The 20,777-nt window shown below is 46.3% G+C and overlaps 1 protein-coding gene across 1 annotated transcript in view; it reads left to right on the top strand.

Moving 5' to 3' along the window:
* Positions 1-18,312, top strand: part of LOC142295997 (uncharacterized) — an 89,320-nt gene extending 71,008 nt beyond the window's left edge. Inside the window, exons 5-7 of the mRNA XM_075339161.1 lie at positions 4,952-5,032; positions 16,686-16,778; positions 17,008-18,312. Coding sequence (XP_075195276.1) covers positions 4,952-5,032; positions 16,686-16,778; positions 17,008-17,058 — 225 coding nt within the window. The 3' untranslated portion in view covers positions 17,059-18,312. The remainder of the gene's footprint in view (positions 1-4,951; positions 5,033-16,685; positions 16,779-17,007) is intronic.
* Positions 18,313-20,777: the final 2,465 nt, after the last annotated feature.

Here is a 20,777-nt window from a genome sequence, read left to right as displayed (position 1 = left end):
AGTCATATGAAAAAGTTTGGGCACCCCTATTAATGTTAACCTTTTTTCTTATAACAATTTGGGTTTTTGCAGCAGCTATTTCAGTTTCATATATCTAATAACTGATGGACTGAGTAATATTTCTGGATTGAGGTTTATTGTACTAACAGAAAATGTGCAATCCGCATTTAAACAAAATTTGATCGGTGCAAAAGTATGGGCACCTAAACATAAAAGTGACATTAATATTTTGTAGATCCTCCTTTTGCAAAAATCACAGCCTCTAGTCGCTTCCTGTAGCTTTTAATGAGTTCTTGGATCCTGGATGAAGGTATATTTGACCATTCCTGTTTACAAAACAATTCCAGTTCAGTTAAGTTTGATGGTCGCCGAGCATGGACAGCCGCTTCACATCATCCCACAGATGTTCAATGATATTCAGGTCTGGGGACTGGGATGGCCATTCCAGAACATTGTAATTGTTCCTCTGCATGAATGCCTGAGTAGATTTGGAGCGGTGTTTTGGATCATTGTCTTGCTGAAATATCCATCCCCTGCGTAACTTCAACTTCGTCACTGATTCTTGCACATTATTGTCAAGAATCTGCTGATACTGAGTTGAATCCATGCGACCCTCAACTTTAACAAGATTCCCGGTGCCGGCATTGGCCACACAGCCCCAAAGCATGATGGAACCTCTACCAAATTTGACTGTGGGTAGCAAGTGCTTTTCTTGGAATGCCGTGTTTTTTTGCCTCCATGCATAAGGCCTTTTTGTATGACCAAACAACTCAATCTTTGTTTCATCAGTCCACAGGACCTTCTTCCAAAATGTAACTGGCTTGTCCAAATGTGCTTTTGCATACCTCAGGCGACTCGGTTTGTGGCGTGCTTGCAGAAAAGGCTTCTTTCGCATCACTCTCCCATACAGCTTCTCCTTGTGCAACGTGCGCTGTATTGTTGACCGATGCACATTGACACTATCTGCAGCAAGATGATGCTGCAGGTCTTTGGAGGTGGTCTGTGGATTGTCCTTGACTGTTCTCACCATTCTTCTTCTCTGCCTTTCTGATATTTTTCTTGGCCTGCCACTTCTGGGCTTAACAAGAACTGTACCTGTGTTCTTCCATTTCCTTACTATGTTCCTCACAGTGGAAACTGACAGTTTAAATCTCTGAGACAGCTTTTTGTATCCTTCCCCTGAACAACTATGTTGAATAATCTTTGTTTTCAGATCATTTGAGAGTTGTTTTGAGGAGCCCATGATGCCACTCTTCATAGGAGACTCAAATAGGAGAACAACTTGCAAGTGGCCACCTTAAATACCTTTTCTCGTGACTGGATACACCTGCCTATGAAGTTCAAAGCTCAATGAGGTTACAAAACTAATTCAGTGCTTTAGTAAGTCAGTAAAAAGTAGTTAGGAGGGTTCAAATCAAGAAATTGATAAGGGTGCCCATACTTTTGCACCGGTCAAATTTTGTTTAAATGTGGATTGCACATTTTGTGTTAGTACAATAAACCTCATTTCAATCCAGAAATATTACTCAGTCCATCAGTTATTAGATATATGAAACTGAAATAGCTGCTGCAAAAACCCAAATTGTTATAAAGAAAAAAGGTTAACATTAATAGGGGTGCCCAAACTTTTTCATATAACAGTGTGTATGTATATATATTCGGCAGAAAAATTACTGACCGCAGAAAATAGCAAGTCAAACCACTATCTTTTTAGGTGTTTTTTTTTCTGTTTTTTTTTGTTTTTTTTTTACACTAATTTCTGATTTTGTTTTCTTACCATTGAAGTAATCAAAAAATAAAAAAAACTATGGAAGTTTAGTATCGCTTTAATCCTACTTACCTGGAATTTTAGGGTGCCAGGTCATTTTTACCGCATAATGTGCAAGTGGCAAGACAGAACAAAAAGAAAAAATTAAACAGTGCCGTTATTGTTGGGAATTTTCTCAGCACTTGGAATTGTTTTCCCTTGTTTATCAGTATATATATGGTAAAGTTAATGGTGCTATTTAAAACTACAATTCGTCTTGTGCAAAAAACAAGCCGTGGTATAGACGGTAGAGGGGTCGTTTGCAGCACATACATGGGTGTAGACTGGACGATGCAGGGAGCGGTATAGAAGGGTCAGTGCACAGGGGGAGTGTATTTGGAGCAGATTTTCAAGCAGAAAGCTTCGGCATAATGCAGTACCAGGAAAGTTACTGAGATCGCAAAAATATCGCCAACACGTAGTGAAAATGTTCTGCACATAAATTAAATAAGCATTCCTCATCCTGAGCCTTTATGACAACACTTCTTGCACCTTTATTCAGGCCAATTATGTTGTCCTAAAGAATGAGAATCGTGCTTTAAAGCAGATGGGACAACAGAGATCTTGGACCTGAAGAGACTGGTATATTTATTTTACATTTATTTATTTATTTATTTTTTAAATCCACATCAGACTGCTATATAATCCTGATATTAAGATGAACATTTTAGGAGTCAGACTATAGAATGAAAGAGCTCATGAATCCAGTCTGTTCATTGTGCTCCCAACCTGCCTGATTTGCTACAGCTTATACTGAGTAGTGTGAGAGCTCAGTAGGGTGGAGGGACACTGAGAAGCTGTCAATCATGAGTTCGGTGTATTAATTCTCCTACCATCCAGCCCAATTAACAGCTACAGCTTGTCCTGACAAGTGTGAGAGCTCAGCAGGGAGGAGGAACCCTGAGGAGCTGGTAAACATAAGTCCAGTGTATTCATTCTCCTCCCATAAAGCCTGATTACCAGCTACAGCTTGTCTTGACCAGTGTGAGATCTCAGTAGAGAAGAAGGGACACTGAGGTCCTGTTAATCGAGATAGGTGGGCAAAGATTGAGGTAAACTTTCATAAAAAATTACGCAGTCTTTATAACATAGATTTTCAAAGTAAATACACCAGTCTCAACAGGTCTAAGTATTAATGTATGTAGTTGTTTAATCTGGTGACTGATCTGCTTTAATGTTTCTAACCTTGCTGAAAAAAAAAAATACAAGAGTTGATTTTCTTTTTCTGGTGGATCAATAATAGGTTCACAGACTAAAAACTCCTTAATATAAAAAATATCAATTTTATTACCAAAAGCATTTAAAAACACTTCCACATTATATAGAAAATATTAATTGGTGCCATACAAAGATTCCAACATATATCCCCCTTATTATTCTAGTCCTATGTGTTACCCCAATTAAGGAGCAAGAACAAATGTCAGTAAGGCGCAGTATACAAGTATATCCCTAAACAGTCCAATAGTCAAGGGTCCTACAGTCAAGATCCCTAAAAGCAGCACTTTTTTTTACCCTAAATTAGTTGGTTCTGCACTGAGATATAATTCTGTATATACTGCCACTTCCTATATTAGTGAGGAGGCTGTCAACCTTCTACCCCTAATCGACCCGACGCGTTTCCCCTTCAAATAGAAGGTTCTTCAGGGGTCATCAAAAAGTAGTATAGAAAAATACAAATAATTTATACATTATCCTCCAATCATACAGTGAATACAGACATAGTTTTTGTAATCTCCCCAAACAGAGTACATCAAACGAATGATCTTCAGATTGTACAAATGACTATTATAGTCTCCTCTGGTGCTGTCGTATCTTTAGTCTCCAAGAATTGCCAGGAAATACAGAGTTCCACAAAATATTAGCGTGGATATTACCGAACAGAGAATTCCCGTTATAGAAATATTTTCCCAATTTTTGTCATCTCATTCGGGACAAGGCTGTATTTTCAAGGTGAATGATGTCACCTATTAAAAACATGCCCATTCATAATTCCCCTTCAGCAAGCTTTTTCCTTTTCAGTATCCGTGTAGATAAATGGACTAGAGTCCCCTTTAGTCCACAGGTGAACGCTGTCTCCATGTGGATTTTGCAGAGGCTGGGCACGCTCTGAACAACACAGGGAGCCCCAACTACATGCTGGTATATAGTTTTAAACTTATTTGGACCAGGACATGCCAATTGCAACCTGAGGGGACTCTAGTCCATTTATCTACACGGACACTGAAAAGGAAAAAGCTTGCTGAAGGGGAATTATGAATGGGCATGTTTTTAATAGGTGACATCATTCACCTTGAAAATACAGCCTTGTCCCGAATGAGATGACAAAAATTGGGAAAATATTTCTATAACGGGAATTCTCTGTTCGGTAATATCCACGCTAATATTTTGTGGAACTCTGTGTTACCTGGCAATTCTTGGAGACTAAAGATACGACAGCACCAGAGGAGACTATAATAGTCATTTGTACAATCTGAAGATCATTCGTTTGATGTACTCTGTTTGGGGAGATTACAAAAACTATGTCTGTATTCACTGTATGATTGGAGGATAATGTATAAATTAATTGTATTTCTCTATACTACTTTTTGATGACCCCTGAAGAACCTTCTATTTGAAGGGGAAACGCGTCGGGTCGATTAGGGGTAGAAGGTTGACAGCCTCCTCACTAATATAGGAAGTGGCAGTATATACAGAATTATATCTCAGTGCAGAACCGACTAATTTAGGGTAAAAAAAAGTGCTGCTTTTAGGGATCTTGACTGTAGGACCCTTGACTATTGGACTGTTTAGGGATATACTTGTATACTGCGCCTTACTGACATTTGTTCTTGCTCCTTAATTGGGGTAACACATAGGACTAGAATAATAAGGGGGATATATGTTGGAATCTTTGTATGGCACCAATTAATATTTTCTATATAATGTGGAAGTGTTTTTAAATGCTTTTGTTAATAAAATTGATTTTTTTTATATTAAGGAGTTTTTAGTCTGTGAACCAGTTTTGAGCTCTCCTTGTATTACATTTTTCGTGAGAAATTTTGGATCAATAATAGCACTGAGCAAGAACGCGAAATATTGTAGACAGGTCGCAGAAGCTCTTCTCAATAGTGTCTGAAAGGCTGAACATGAGTTTTCTTTCTACAGAAGAGAAAAAAGGACAGCAAGATAAAGAAGAAGAAAGAGAAGAAAAAGAAGCGAGACTCCAGCCCTGTACAGATATCTAAGGTGCGTCCAGGCATTGCTTGGTAGACTCCTGCCACCATTCCTCCTATTCTCTAGTTCATCGAATACTAAAAATGAAGCAACTTTGCCTATAGTCTTTATAATTATCATTATACAAAATAATCTAGAGCTGAATAGACATGTAAAGTGGATGTCGGCCAATAGTTACCCGATCGGCCAGTTTATTCCTATGAATGGAAGGAGATAAGCGGCTGAATGTTCCGGGGCCATCCCTGGTATCTTCTCGGACATCAAATTGTGGCGGATCGATGCAGGGACCCGAGTTTGCCCCCGTGAATCGATGACTTATGATTTAACCACAGCGGACACTTATGGGGATCAGGGTTATGGGTTACTCCTTATTTCATATCATCTCCTTATGTAACACTTATTAGATGGGTCACGAGAGGCTGGAGGTTACGGTAAGAGGGAAATCCAATGTAGGCTAAGGAAGACTGAAGGAAATCCCTCAGGCAAGAGGTTTATACTAAGTCCCTTGTGTATTTCTGCTTTCACTTCCAGGACTAGATATGGGCAATGCAGACAGATGAACTTTATATGTACCTTAACCTTAGAGAGAAAAAAAAGACCAAACTATGGTAAAATCACATATTAATGACACTCAGTCACTTGCCGTAAAGATGTATACTGGTGTAAACACTGCCGGTTTCCTTTTTGTTGCTGCTCCTGTCCACTCCTGATATAAAGCCCCATCTTCCCTGTACATAAATCTAATCGTTTTATCCAACTGGGCGTAGTCTTCAAGAAAACCGGTAACAGCCACACCCCATTGGCTAAAAATAATAGATTTACATATAGGGAAGAGGATCAGGAATAGCAAAAAAAACGAGATTCAGAACAGCGGCATTTTACACAAGGTTAAAAAAAACAAACATATTTCTGGCAAATGATGGGTCCTCTTTAAAGGCTTATGGCAAGTAATGCGTCTTCTTTAAAGGCTTATGGCAAGTGATGGGTCCCCTTTAAAGGCTTATGGCAAGTTATGGTTCCTCTTTAAAGGCTTATGGCAAGTGATGGGTCCTCTTTAAAGGCTTATGGCAAGTGATGGGTCCTCTTTAAAGGATTATGGCAAGTGATGCGTCCTCTTTAAAGGCTTATGGCAAGTGATGGTTCCTCTTTAAAGGCTTATGGCAAGTGATGCGTCCTCTTTAAAGGCTTATGGCAAGTTATGGTTCCTCTTTAAAGGCTTATGGCAAGTGATGGGTCCTCTTTAAACGATTATGGCAAGTGATGCGTCCTCTTTAAAGGCTTATGGCAAGTGATGGGTCCCCTTTAAAGGCTTATGGCAAGTTATGGTTCCTCTTTAAAGGCTTATGGCAAGTGATGGGTCCTCTTTAAAGGCTTATGGCAAGTGATGCGTCCTCTTTAAAGGCTTATGGCAAGTGATGGGTCCCCTTTAAAGGCTTATGGCAAGTGATGGGTCCCCTTTAAAGGCTTTTGGCAAGTGATGGGTCCCCTTTAAAGGCTTATAACAAGTGATGGGTCCTCTAAAGGCTTATGGTAAGTGATGGGTCCTTTTTAAAGCGGTTGTGTCGTATAAAGTATATACCATCACTGTATGATCAGTAGAGGTCCACACTAATCCTTAGAGTGGAGCAGCTTTTTCACCGTCTTTCACTGCACAGCTGTACTGCCTACAAATCAAAAACTGAGTGGGGCAGCTCCAAATCAGCGCTGTTGACCTCCATCGATCATACAATGATGACATATCGTTCTATAGACTTGGATGAAAAAAAAGAAGGCAGCTCTCCAAAAGTAACAAAAAAAAGTGGACTTTATTAACCCAAGGGCTAAGAAAGTCGAGATTTTTTGTTACTTTTGAAGTGCTGAATTCTTTTTTTTTTTTTTTCCACCTATTTTGCCTTGGATTAAGCTGTTTGGAGGGCTTTGCACCCACTTTTTTTTTAATCTTTGTTTTGTGCAGTTCATTGATTTATTTTTACTAGTATAGCCTTTGCTATCTTGCCCAATTAGAAATGACATGTTGGCTATAAAAGAAGTAATTAGGCTAAAAGATAAGTCCTGTGATCACAGCAGCATCAGCGTAGCTTCATTTCCATATTTATTGCATTGTGAAAGTAGAGGAAGAAATGTGATGCAAATATGCTTTAACCTCCACTAATATGTGTAAGGTGACAAAGGCTTCCGGTAAATAACTGCAGTATTTCGAAGGAAAACTATACACAACAAGGATTTAAAGGGTTTTAAAGAGACGCGGTGCCGATGACGCTACCTACGAACCTTCACACCTTCTGAGACTTCTTCACAATTGGCACATATCACACATGGGTCATAAATACTCATACTCCACTTTTGATGCGCACATCTCTCGATGGTTTTGTGGGGTCACATTCTCATTGGCACAGAAGTTAGTGCCTCTGGACTTCGCTGGATAACTACTTTTGAGAAAGGGGGTATAAATCCATTTGATTTGAACAGCCCTTCTGGCACAGATGACTACTGCAATCGCTGTGGCACAAAACTTACTTTAGGCACAAGTTGTATACTTTTCCTGAGCACGTCATCTATTTTAGTAGAATTAAAGGGGTTTTCCACTACCTTTTCACCCCCTTGCCATGTATTATAGCTCTTCAAAACAATACATTTTGTAATATACTTGTATAGCTTCTATGAGCGCATCTCAGCATGGATCCCATAGTACTGCATGGTTATATAGATTCTTCTTCCTTCTCTGATACTTCCTTTTGTGGCACAGAAATCAGACCAAATGAAAGGAACTTATCACTGGGCTCCTGATGGTTAGTGTAGACGTTTTGGAATGAATCACAATTAGTCTGCCTCACAAGCTGAGCTGACAGTTTCATTCAATAGTAACAGCAGGGGCTGACACCTTGGCTTTTGAAATGCAAATCGCAGCACTTCTTTAGCAAAGGGTTTAGGTAATCCAATCACTGACGTGGGCTGCTGAAAAGAACCAAAATTTGCATATCAAACACAGTGACAGGGCTGTACTGGCAATAAATTGCCAGATGGGCTGTTACCTACCTTGGGCTACTCTGACACTAAAGTTCCCCCCCCATCACATTTAGCGACTTACCAGTGATCCCGAAAACGATGCGACCTGATAAGGATTGCTGGTAAGTCGCTCGGAAGTCGCTGGTGAGATGTCACACAGTCAGACCTTACCAACGACTCAGTAACGATACAGGTCGCAGTAGCGACCTGTATAACGATCTCTGCTGTCATTGGGACCCTGTCACACAGTGTAAAACATAGCAATGCGTCCTGCCCAGCAGGACATCGCTGTGAGGTAAATCCGGAGATATGACGATAAATCATGATATTCAAGTATGTCAGGAAGCCCTCTCCTGGTGTCACCCCCCCTTTCCTTCACACAACTGGTTTAGCAACAAATCCCATGGCCATGTCCTGTGATATGGAAATTAGGTGGCTTTAGGACAATGGACACAGGATGACTCCCTGCCGTGACCCTGTAGTGGGGGCTGCTAGCTAGTTAGCAAGGCTATGGAAATAGCCAGACAGAACGACTCCAGTAAAAAATGGTTCATATCTCGCAAGCCATATTTCCGATAAATATGGCAACCATAAAAATGGTGTCTCCGCATGTGGACGATGCCGGCACCCCCTTTTTATGGGAGCAGGACATTGGGAAATGCCCCAGGCGTGATATCAGCCAATGGGGAACTGGCAGACAGGTCATGAGTCCCCTCGTTCTGTAGCTAAATTCATAACTGTCACAATGAGAGCATTGGCGTCCGCCTACGACGCTCCCAGGCAAAGTTATGGCCAATATCCCCTTTGCTGGATAATTCTGATCCATGCAGGGGGAGTGGCAGTGCTTCCCTGTGAGGTCACTAAGGTAGGAGGGGACCTGGATCTGCCCAGGTTGATAACCCTACTTCGGCCATTTTCCAGCGTTCTTCTGCTCGGGGGCCTGGTTGGGAAAGACCTGTGAGGGAGTTCCTGGAAACCTGGTCTACAGCGCCCCCCTGTGGCCAGACGCAACAAGGTAACTGCTGGAACTGTGTATGCCTGTTTGTAACCCATGCTTTGATTGTAACTGTACTCTGACATATGTATATTCTGTAGATTCCCTATTGTATATATTGTAGTTTCTAGTGTGCTTTAGGCTGATTAAATTATATAATTAATCTTGGGCTGTTCTGTTATCTCGATCTTGAATCCCACGTCTGTGTGTTCGGCTAATAGTTACCGTAAATCGGTTGGTGGCAGCGAGTTGTGCCAAGGATTATTGTGGGGAGGCCAGTGAGATTCGGGGAGATTTTATATATTCCGCCCGCGGAGGTCGGGGGAATATATACCCTACTCTCACCGGGGACCCTTCAATAATCGGCATAAGTAGTATAGCGGCCTCCTTGCTTATTGTTGGGCAATTCCATAATTGGCCTGACTATAAGAGGGGCGCTAGAGAGCGCGTCACGTGCTCTGTCTGTCGGTCGGGAGGTATAAAGGAGGGGTAACCCCCACTTGTTACCCCCCGATTGTGACGTACTGGTAGCCAGCGCGGGGGATTTCTGAGTGACCCCCCCCGGTGGTTTGTGACATATTGGTGGCATAGCGGTGGGATCGAGATAATAGTGTGTGTGAGTGTGAGACCCATACTCCCAGACACTAAAGACTGCCTGCAGCAGCTGTGGCTGCTGGGGTCTTCAGACTAGCTCAACACTAGAGTGTCAGAGTGCAGATACTGTAAGGTGTGTGGAGGCATCAGGTGTCAGTTCTGTGTCAGTGACCAAAAGTCTGCAAGAATGGCTGATGGCACCAGGAGCAGAGCTATGCAACTGGCCAATGCTAAGGCAGGAGCCGAAGAGAGGGAGGACGGTGCTGTGGACAGCAATGAGGAGGTTGCCCACGAGTCCTCCAGGAGCTCGACGCCAGAAAACCGTTCTGCCGAGGACATTGCGCAACCTAGCACTGCTGGACAAGATGAGGAGGAGCTCACCCAAGGTTCCTCAACGAGCCAGATGCCAGCCCTCCGCTCTGAAAGGGACAGTGAATCGCCTAGCTCTGCAGCGTGCCGCAGATCACCACGTGCCATTCCACCGAGCCTGGGAGGCTCGGATAGCCTTCTTCAAATGGCTATGGCCCTTCTCCAGGCTGGAGACCAGAAGGGCTACAAGGAACTCCTGGCAGAGCGCAGGGCAGAGCGGCAGGCAGCGCGTGACGCTGAGGCTGCGGAGCGGCACGCAGAGCGTGAGGCTGCGGAGCGAGAGCGGCAGGCAGCGCGTGAAGAGCGAGAGCGACAGGCAGACCGTGACTACCAGCTGCAGCTAGCTCAGCTCCGGCCCTCATCAGCCACATGTGACCTTCGAGACACCAAACTTCCAAAGGTCCGTGTTGAGGACTTCCCAGTGCTGGAGAAGGATGGAGACTTGGACTCTTTCTTGACTGCTTTTGAACGGACTTGCTTGCAGCACCATCTGGACAAGGACCAGTGGGCCAAATACCTGACCCCCCGTTTAAGGGGTAAGGCCCTGGATACCCTTGGGGACTTGCCGGCTGAGGCAGATCAGGGCTACGACACCATCAAGCGGGCCCTGATCCAACAGTACAACCTCACTCCAGAGTCCTACCGCAAGAAGTTCCGGAGCCTACAGAAGGGACCAAAGGACTCCTGGGCTGACCACAGGCGGGCACTTGCCCGAGCTGCCGACCACTGGACCCAAGGCCTGCAGCTTTCCACCGGACCGGAGATCCTGGACTTGTTCATCACGGAGCAACTCTTGTGGAACTGCCCTGAGGATCTCCGCCAGTTCATCCGAGACCAGAAGCCAAAGGGGTCCACGGCTACAGCTGCCCTTGCCGATGACTACACCAACAACCGGGCTCCTGAAGCCAGGAGAGCAGCCACCAGCAGCACCTGGAGAGGGGGTAAGATGAACTCTGCGACTGCCCCACCTGCCCCTAGACTGCAGGGGGTGTCCCCCTCAACTCCCCTCTCCAGGCCCGTGGCGGAACCAAGACGGTGCCACCAGTGCAACCTACCTGGACACTTCAAGGCCATGTGCCCTCAGCGTCCCAAGGCCCCGGCTCCGTCCCCGTCCCAAGGGCCGCCCAAGGTGTATTGTGTGGGTGGGGGTGGTGGTAGGTCCCTGGACAGCTTCCAACCTGTCACCGTCGGCCGGTCTGTGACCATAGGACTGCGAGACAGCGCCTCGGAGGTGACTCTGGTGCGGCCTGAGATGGTGTCCCCCTAAGACTTGATCCCTGGAAAAACCCTCGCTGTCTCCGGGATTGGAGGCATTGACCCGGCGCTGCCTGTTGCTGACATTTATGTGGACTGGGGCGCCGGGCGAGGGGTGAGGGAGGTGGGGGTAACTGATCGGATCCCTGCAAACGTGCTACTTGGGACAGATTTGGGGCAGATAACCTCCCAGTTTGGGCCCCCCCCAAGGGCTGAACCTTCAGCCCGTACTGACATGACTCCTAACAATGTTAATGTGTTATCTATGAATGATGTAAGGGAGGAGGGAGTGAACTCTGATATTTCTGCTTGCATAGACACCATAGACACACACTCAGCTGCAGCTGTGACAGGGGAGGGGGTCAGAGAAAGGTGTGACAATGCCTCTACAAGTAACCAGCCTGTGAGCTGGGATCTGTTGCCCTCTGCAGGGATAAGCAGAGAGCAGGGTGCTGCAGGGGGAGGACCAGTGTGTGGGGTGGGGGCTACCACAGCAAATGTGGGGTCCCCAGAGATTTCACAGCGGGGTTCTGTTGCTGCAGGAGGGGAACAGGCAGGTGAGATTGGGGCCGGTCCAGGAGCGGAAGTGCTCCCAGGTAAGATCTCGGTGCATGGTTCCCCCACAACCGGGGTGTCAGGAAGCCAGGTAGGTCTGCCTGAACCGGCGACTTGGTCAGGAACGGAGGAGGAGCAGGCACGACCCACGGTCGCAGCGGCTGTGGCCGCTGTCACCCGCAGTGGGAGTGCTGGAAGCCAAGGGGCCTCCCGGAGGTCCGACAGCTCTTCCCCTTCTGACCAAGTGGCAGCCGAGTCAGGTGGAGGCCAGGACACAGGTCCCGGGGTACTGACTGAAGATGTGACAGTCTCGTCGATTCTGGCCACATCTAGTCAGGGGTTTCAGGCAGCGTTAGAAGCTGACGACAGCCTGAAAGCTCTTAAGGAGCAGGCGGCACAGCCTCCCTCGGACTCGGACCCGGAGCGAGTGGTCTGGGACCAAGGACGGCTGTACCGGGCCACGGTCCAGCAGGGTTCACCGGAGGCGTGGCCCAGGGACCGACAGTTGGTGGTACCCTATCCGTTCCGGACGGAGTTGTTGCGGATCGCACATGAGATTCCGATGGCCGGACACCTAGGGATCGCTAAGACCAAGGCCAGGTTAAACCAGCATTTCTACTGGCCAAAAATGGGGGCCGATGTGGCTGCCTACTGCCGTTCGTGTGAAACCTGTCAGAGAGTGGGGAAGGCGGGGCCACACCCCAAAGCCCCACTAGTATCTCTGCCAATCATCGATGAGCCTTTCAGGAGGGTGGCTGTGGATCTGGTCGGCCCGCTGGCCATCCCCAGCAGCTCCGGGAAACGCTTCATACTGACGGTAGTGGACTATGCCACCCGGTACCCAGAAGCAGTGGCCTTGTCGTCCATTCGGGCTGACAAGGTGGTCACCGCATTGCTGGAGATTTTCTCCCGAGTGGGTTTTCCCCAGGAAATGCTCACTGACCGGGGGACCCAATTCATGTCCCAGCTGATGGAGGCCCTCTGTAAGCAAGTCCAGGTGCGACATCTGGTGGCCAGCCCGTACCATCCACAGACTAATGGCCTGTGCGAGCGGTTCAATGGCACCTTAAAGCAGATGCTTAAGATGTTGGTCGACTCCCATGGGCGTGACTGGGAGCGGTATCTCCCACACCTGTTATTTGCTTACCGGGAGGTTCCACAGGCCTCAACAGGATTCTCACCGTTTGAGCTCCTGTACGGGCGACGTGTGCGGGGCCCCCTGGCTCTGGTGAGAGAGGCTTGGGAAGGGGATTTGGCCACCCCTGGAGTGTCGGTTATCGAGTATGTCATGCGCTTCCGGGACAAAATGCAGGCCTTGACGCAACTGGTACACGACAATATGGCTCAAGCCCAGGCCGATCAGAAGCGTTGGTACGACCAGAACGCTTGTGAGAGGACCTACCAAGTGGGTCAAAAGGTGTGGGTACTGGTCCCCGTACCACAGGACAAGCTTCAGGCAGCCTGGGAAGGCCCATACCTCGTGTACCAGCAGCTCAACCCTGTGACGTACCTGGTCACCCTGGACCCTGCCCGTGGAAGGCGGAAGCCCTTCCATGTGAACATGATGAAGGCACATCATGAGCGGGAGGCATGTGCGCTCCCCGTGTGCAACCTGCCCGAGGAGGGAGAAGCGGAAACCCTCTTGGATATGCTAGCCCAGGTTAGGGCAGGCGGATCCATTGAGGATGTGGAGGTTGGCCACCAGCTCTTGGAAGACCAACGGTCCCAGCTGTGGGCCACCCTCCTCCCCTTCCGGGGGTTGTTTACCAACCAGCCCGGAAGGACTGACTTGGCTGTCCATCACGTGGACACTGGGGATCATCCCCCGATCCGGCGTTCAGCATATCGGGTCTCCCTGGAGGTGCAGCAACACATGCGCCAGGAGATTGACGAGATGCTGAAGCTGGGGGTGATCCAGGCATCCAACAGCGCTTGGGCCTCGCCTGTAGTCCTCGTCCCTAAGAAGGACCGAACCACTCGGTTCTGCGTGGACTACAGGGGGCTCAATGCGGTCACGGTCGCCGATGCGTACCCAATGCCACGCATCGATGACCTGCTCGATCAGTTGGCCGGGGCTCAGTACCTGACCATCATGGATCTGAGCCGGGGATATTGGCAGATCCCCCTGACTCGCAAGGCCAGGGAACGCTCTGCCTTTATTACCCCATTTGGACTGTACGAGTCCACGGTGATGCCATTCGGGATGAGGAATGCCCCTGCCACTTTCCAGCGGATGGTCAACACCCTGCTCAAGGGACTTGAAGGGTACGCGGCCGCGTACCTGGATGACATTGCCGTCTTCAGTCCCACCTGGGAGGACCACCTAGAGCATCTAGCACAGGTGCTCAGGCGGATCCACCGGGCAGGTTTGACCATCAAGCCGGGAAAGTGTCAGCTGGCCATGAGCGAGGTCCAGTACCTCGGTCACCGGGTAGGTGGGAGAACACTGAAGCCCGAGCCTGAGAAAGTGGAAGCCATCGCATCCTGGCCCACCCCCAGGACCAAGAAGCAGGTGATGTCCTTCTTGGGGACCGCTGGGTACTATAGGAGGTTTGTTCCATGCTATAGTAGCCTGGCAAAGCCCTTGACGGACCTCACCAAGAAGAAGCTGCCCTCTGCAGTCGATTGGACAATGGACTGCGAGACAGCCTTCCGGGCCCTAAAGGACGCCCTGTCCAGCCCGCCCGTGCTACAGGCAGCCGACTTCACGCGGCCGTTTGTAGTACAGACCGACGCCAGTGACTTCGGCCTCGGTGCGGTGCTCAGCCAGGTGGACTCTGCGAGCCAAGAGCACCCAGTCTTGTACCTGAGCAGGAAGCTGTTACCAAGGGAAGTTGCCTATTCCACGATGGAGAAGGAGTGCCTGGCCATAGTGTGGGCCCTGCAGCGTCTGCAACCCTATCTATACGGGCGCCACTTCATCGTGGAGACGGACCACAATCCCCTCAGCTGGTTGCACACCGTCTCTGGGACGAATGGGCGATTGTTGCGATGGAGCCTTGCGCTCCAGCAATACAACTTCACCATTCGCCACAAAAGGGGCCGTGACCACGGTAACGCAGACGGGCTGTCCCGACAAGGAGAGGTCGCGGACGGGCGCACGGGGGAACACCGGAGTGTGCTGCCCCCTAGCGCCCTCAAAAGGGGGGAGGTGTGAGGTAAATCCGGAGATATGACGATAAATCATGATATTCAAGTATGTCAGGAAGCCCTCTCCTGGTGTCACCCCCCCTTTCCTTCACACAACTGGTTTAGCAACAAATCCCATGGCCATGTCCTGTGATATGGAAATTAGGTGGCTTTAGGACAATGGACACAGGATGACTCCCTGCCGTGACCCTGTAGTGGGGGCTGCTAGCTAGTTAGCAAGGCTATGGAAATAGCCAGACAGAACGACTCCAGTAAAAAATGGTTCATATCTCGCAAGCCATATTTCCGATAAATATGGCAACCATAAAAATGGTGTCTCCGCATGTGGACGATGCCGGCACCCCCTTTTTATGGGAGCAGGACATTGGGAAATGCCCCAGGCGTGATATCAGCCAATGGGGAACTGGCAGACAGGTCATGAGTCCCCTCGTTCTGTAGCTAAATTCATAACTGTCACAATGAGAGCATTGGCGTCCGCCTACGACGCTCCCAGGCAAAGTTATGGCCAATATCCCCTTTGCTGGATAATTCTGATCCATGCAGGGGGAGTGGCAGTGCTTCCCTGTGAGGTCACTAAGGTAGGAGGGGACCTGGATCTGCCCAGGTTGATAACCCTACTTCGGCCATTTTCCAGCGTTCTTCTGCTCGGGGGCCTGGTTGGGAAAGACCTGTGAGGGAGTTCCTGGAAACCTGGTCTACAGCGCCCCCCTGTGGCCAGACGCAACAAGGTAACTGCTGGAACTGTGTATGCCTGTTTGTAACCCATGCTTTGATTGTAACTGTACTCTGACATATGTATATTCTGTAGATTCCCTATTGTATATATTGTAGTTTCTAGTGTGCTTTAGGCTGATTAAATTATATAATTAATCTTGGGCTGTTCTGTTATCTCGATCTTGAATCCCACGTCTGTGTGTTCGGCTAATAGTTACCGTAAATCGGTTGGTGGCAGCGAGTTGTGCCAAGGATTATTGTGGGGAGGCCAGTGAGATTCGGGGAGATTTTATATATTCCGCCCGCGGAGGTCGGGGGAATATATACCCTACTCTCACCGGGGACCCTTCAATAATCGGCATAAGTAGTATAGCGGCCTCCTTGCTTATTGTTGGGCAATTCCATAATTGGCCTGACTATAAGAGGGGCGCTAGAGAGCGCGTCACGTGCTCTGTCTGTCGGTCGGGAGGTATAAAGGAGGGGTGACCCCCACTTGTTACCCCCCGATTGTGACGTACTGGTAGCCAGCGCGGGGGATTTCTGAGTGACCCCCCCCGGTGGTTTGTGACAATCGCCTTTGAAGAAAATGGTCCAGGACATTCAGCAACGACCGACGACCTCACAGCAGGGGCCAGGTTGTTGCTGGATGTCACACATAACGAGATCGCTGTTGCGTCACAAAAACTGTGACTCAGCAGCGATGTCGCTAGCGATGTGTGGCCTTAAGTATCTCCCAATATCTTCAGCAGCACAGGGTGGAGAAGAAAGGGTGCGCTAAGTGTTGGATCACAGGCTACTTCATTGCATGATGGAATTTGTAGTAAGCCTGGGGAGAGGAAAGGATGGATGTAAACATCAGATCTGCTACTCACAAGTGTTGCTATTTGCATGATAAAAGGTTTATATTACTATAATAAGAGTATGGGTGTATTTAGTGCACATAATAGCACGATTGATAAATAAAAACTGAAATGAGTTGGCGTAGTGGATAACTTTATTGGCATCATTTTGCAATTCTTTGTCCTGCAGTTCTTAAAAGATAAAAAGAAGAATGAGAATTACAGTATGATAACAGGGAAGAAGATCAAGATGAAGGTGAAGAAGAGCAAAGAGGACAAAGAGGTAAGTCTGATAGTCAGAATAATCATATGGATATCATGAATAGTGCCCTTATTTACCGTTTCGCTTCATTTTTGGATCATAATTGAGCAAGGGCGCCCCCTTGACCCTTAGGCCATGACTGGTATTGCAGCTGAGTCCCATTCACTTGAATGCTGTAATACCATGCACACGATCTGTTAAATACAAAAATAAATGGTAAAATGTTGTTTTTGTGTTTTTATCTTTGCAGAGAGACAGAAATCGAGCCAAACTTCTGGAATTCTTAAACTCTTCCATGTGACAGAACTGATATTAAGTTCATGTTTTATTTTTGTGTCCAGACAGAAGCCCCTCTAGAAGTTTCATCATTAATAATATCCGCTCTCTTAGTCCACACATGGCGACAGCACATCTGTCACTGGGCTCCTGTTGGTGAGCGTAGACGTTTTGGAACGAATCACAATTAGTCTGCCTCACAAGCTGAGCTAACAGTTTCATTCAACAGTAACAGCAGGGACCGACACCTTGGCTTTTGAAATGCAAACCGCAGCACTTCTTTAGCAAAGGGTTTAGCAGTCACATACATATGCACATACCTATCGTATTTTATGTGGGAGGGTCTGCTGAGTAAATTTGGTGCTTGTGGAACAGCCCCCGAGGGTTATTCTTAGTCATTTGTCTTACAGATGGAAGGAGGTGTATCAAATTGTCATTTTTTTTCCTTCTATCTCATGGTTAATTCTGCATTTCAGTGGATGAAGCGTTTCTGCCGCTCTTGTAGTTGATGGCCGCACAATGTGCTGTTTCCGGAAACTTTACCAGGGTTTTGTAATCTTTTTTTTTTCCCGTCCCCTCGTCTTCCTTTGTGGAAGCTGTGGGAAATGTCCCGGCCCAAACTCGGATCTCATGACCCAAACTGACACCTTCAATGATCAGAATCAAGCTTTCTGTTCAGGTCATTAAACCCGGGGATAGACTGGGGCTTGCAGCCGTAATATAGGCTCATAAATGCAAGTCTTCTATAGCTTCTCTCTCTCTGGACTCTCCTAATCCATCTATTTAGTAAATGCTTGTATTCCACATATGGCGCTTTTTACATAAAATTCTGCAACGTTCTGTCCTTCTGTTATTTCTCCTGAAAGTTGTATCCATACATTTTTAGGAGAAATAACAGAAGGACAGAACATTGCAGAATGTTCCATTCCCTTAGTCAAAGAGTTGTGTCTTTCCACCCTTCACTACTATCTACTACTGCGGACTGTGTTATGGCTCCCATATACATTAGACCTCTGAGATCAGCTGAATTGGCCAACCATGTAATGGGCAAAGGGCTTCCAGACTGTTCCATATGTTGCAGAATAGAAGAATCCAATCATCCAACATTGGGATTTCAGTGACTGGTCAACAAGAAATAAGATTGCTAAAAGAATTGTCCACCCACTAATGTGTACGAGGCCTTGTAGACCACACAGTGAAAACAACCTTTTGCCTAAAAGGAATAGTCAATTAATTTCTAGGAGAAAAAGGCAAAAAAAATCACGCAAATTTCCGAGAAGGAGCCACAGAATTCATTAGGGGGATACAAATTTTTTCCCATAACGTACATGTGAGGAACGGCGTCATTTCTAGTGATGAGCGAATACTAAATATTTGGGTTATTCGTACCAAATACCTAGTACTACACTCCCTGAAGTTCTGTCGCTTATCCATGTTATGTACATAAAAGCTTATAACCTGACTTTAAATTCATCCATTGGTTTTATAAATTACTCTTTTGAAAGCTGAAACCCTCCCAAATTTGGTTTAGGTTATGAAAATAAAGTTGCTGCAAAGCTGAAATATTGATCTTTTAATTAACACAGAAAGGTAAGATTTTGGCAAGACAAAAGTTTTGTCGCCCACAGAAATTAATGTGAAATTCAAACAAATAAACAACTTCTAATACAAAGATATGTTGCATAACATCGGTGAATGAAGTTGTGGTGCTATTAGAGCTATATTTAATATTTTGTGAGACTTTCATGAGCTTGAAGGACTGCATCCATGCGGTTCAACAATGATTCATACAATTTATTGATAAAGTCATCAGGAATAGCAAAGAATACAGTCTTACATGCCTCCCAGAGTTCATCTAGATTCTTTGGTTTTGTCTTCCAAGCTTCCTCTTTCATCCTACGCCAAACATGCATAATGATGTTCATGTCTGGTGACTGGGCCAGTCCTTGAGCACTTTGATCTTCTTTGCCAGGAGGAACTTTGTTGTAGAGATGGATGTATGAGATGGAGCACCATCCTGCTGCAGAATTTGACCCCTTTTTATGATTGGCAATGTAAGAGGTAGCTAATACTTCTTGATATGTTAGGCTAATGATAGCAATATCATTAGCCTAACATATCAAGAAGTATTAGCTACCTCTTGCTTCCACCTTGCAAATGTTTCGCACACCCCCATACTGAATGTAACCCCAGACCATGATCTTTCCACCACCAAACTTAACTTATCCATACGGGCTCCAGTGGGTCTCCTGCAGTATTTGCGGCTGTGGCGTAATACAACTAAAGATTTATCAGAGAAATCCACCTTCTGCCACTTTTTCAGCGTCCATCTGTTTAGCAGCCTGTGGGACTTGGCAAATGCCACATGGTTTTTTAATTGCCTTTTGTTTAGTGCTGGCTTCTGGGCACTGATTCGACCACGGAGGCCATTTCGAGATAGAATCCTACAAACTGTTCTAGCTGACACAGGGACTTGAGGTGACCAGGCCTGTTGGAGCTCTGCTGCAGTGGAAGAGGGGCTAGCTTTGGATTTTTTAACCAACAAACGTTCCTCCTGAGCAGTTGTCCTGCGGGGTCTGCCGGACCTGGGCTTGTCAAAAACATCTCCAGTCTCTTCAAATCTTTTTTTAATTCTTTGAACTTGACGCTGAGACACATTAAATGTGCCAGCCACCTCTGCAGTGGATCTGGTCTTCAGCCTCTTGATAATGAAGGCTTTGGTCGCAGGGTAGATTTTTGGCATGTTGTCAGAGGTCAAGTTGCAGTTCAACTGAACTTTATACACACCCACTAATTAACCATCGATCATTTAGTGAGCACAGGTGAGGATGTAAATTAGGATTGGATGCATTATATACCAAGGCGACAAAACTTTTGTCTTGCCAAAATCTGACCTTTCTGTGTTCATTAAATGATCAATATTTCAGCTTACGTAAACCAAATTTGGTAGGGTTTTAGCTTTCAAAAGAGTAATTTATGAAACCAATGGATGAATTTAAAGTCAGGTTATTAGCTTTTATTTACATAACATGGATAAGCGACAGAACGTCTTGTCAGGGACTGTATTCCAGAAAGAAAGGAAAAATATCCAGCTCAGTGATATCAAGGTGGAAGCAGCACTCACGGGATGGTGCAGGAGAAGCACGTGTGTCAGCAATAATAAGGGAAGAGGTAGAAGTCTGCGTCCAGCATCAACGTCCATGAGAAAATAATTCATAAAAGCAATGTTTTTATGAAAGAGTTGAGCGAGTAGCTAAGCATTCGTACTCGCGATTCTTATAACGAGTACTGTCTAATACTCACATATTCGTTCCGAATAGCCTGTGCAATGCAAGTCAATGGGGAAAAACTTGCAAAGTAACGAGTAACCCAAATGCCCTACTACTCGTGCAAGTAGCGAATAGTGCAGAATTCCAGTTACTCGTTACATTGCGATTATTCCCCACTGACTTGCATTGCACACGCTATTCGGAATGAATACGCCAGTATTACACAGTACTCGTTATGAGCATAGCAAGCACGAATAGTTAGGTACTCTACTAAAGATCCATTAAAACCGGGTTAGTATGAAAAATATGGTACCAGACGTTACGCGTTTCGGACAGGCATTCATAAATAAGGACTACCTGCCCAAAACGCATAACTTTTCCGCTACCATGTTTTTCATACTAATCCGGTTTTAATTGATCTTTAATAAAAACATTGACTTTACTAATTATTTTCTCCTGGATGTTGACACCGGAC

Source organism: Anomaloglossus baeobatrachus, chromosome 3 (genome assembly GCF_048569485.1).
Source record: "Anomaloglossus baeobatrachus isolate aAnoBae1 chromosome 3, aAnoBae1.hap1, whole genome shotgun sequence".
Taxonomy (NCBI): domain Eukaryota; kingdom Metazoa; phylum Chordata; class Amphibia; order Anura; family Aromobatidae; genus Anomaloglossus; species Anomaloglossus baeobatrachus.
This window is presented reverse-complemented; position numbering and strand designations above follow the sequence as displayed.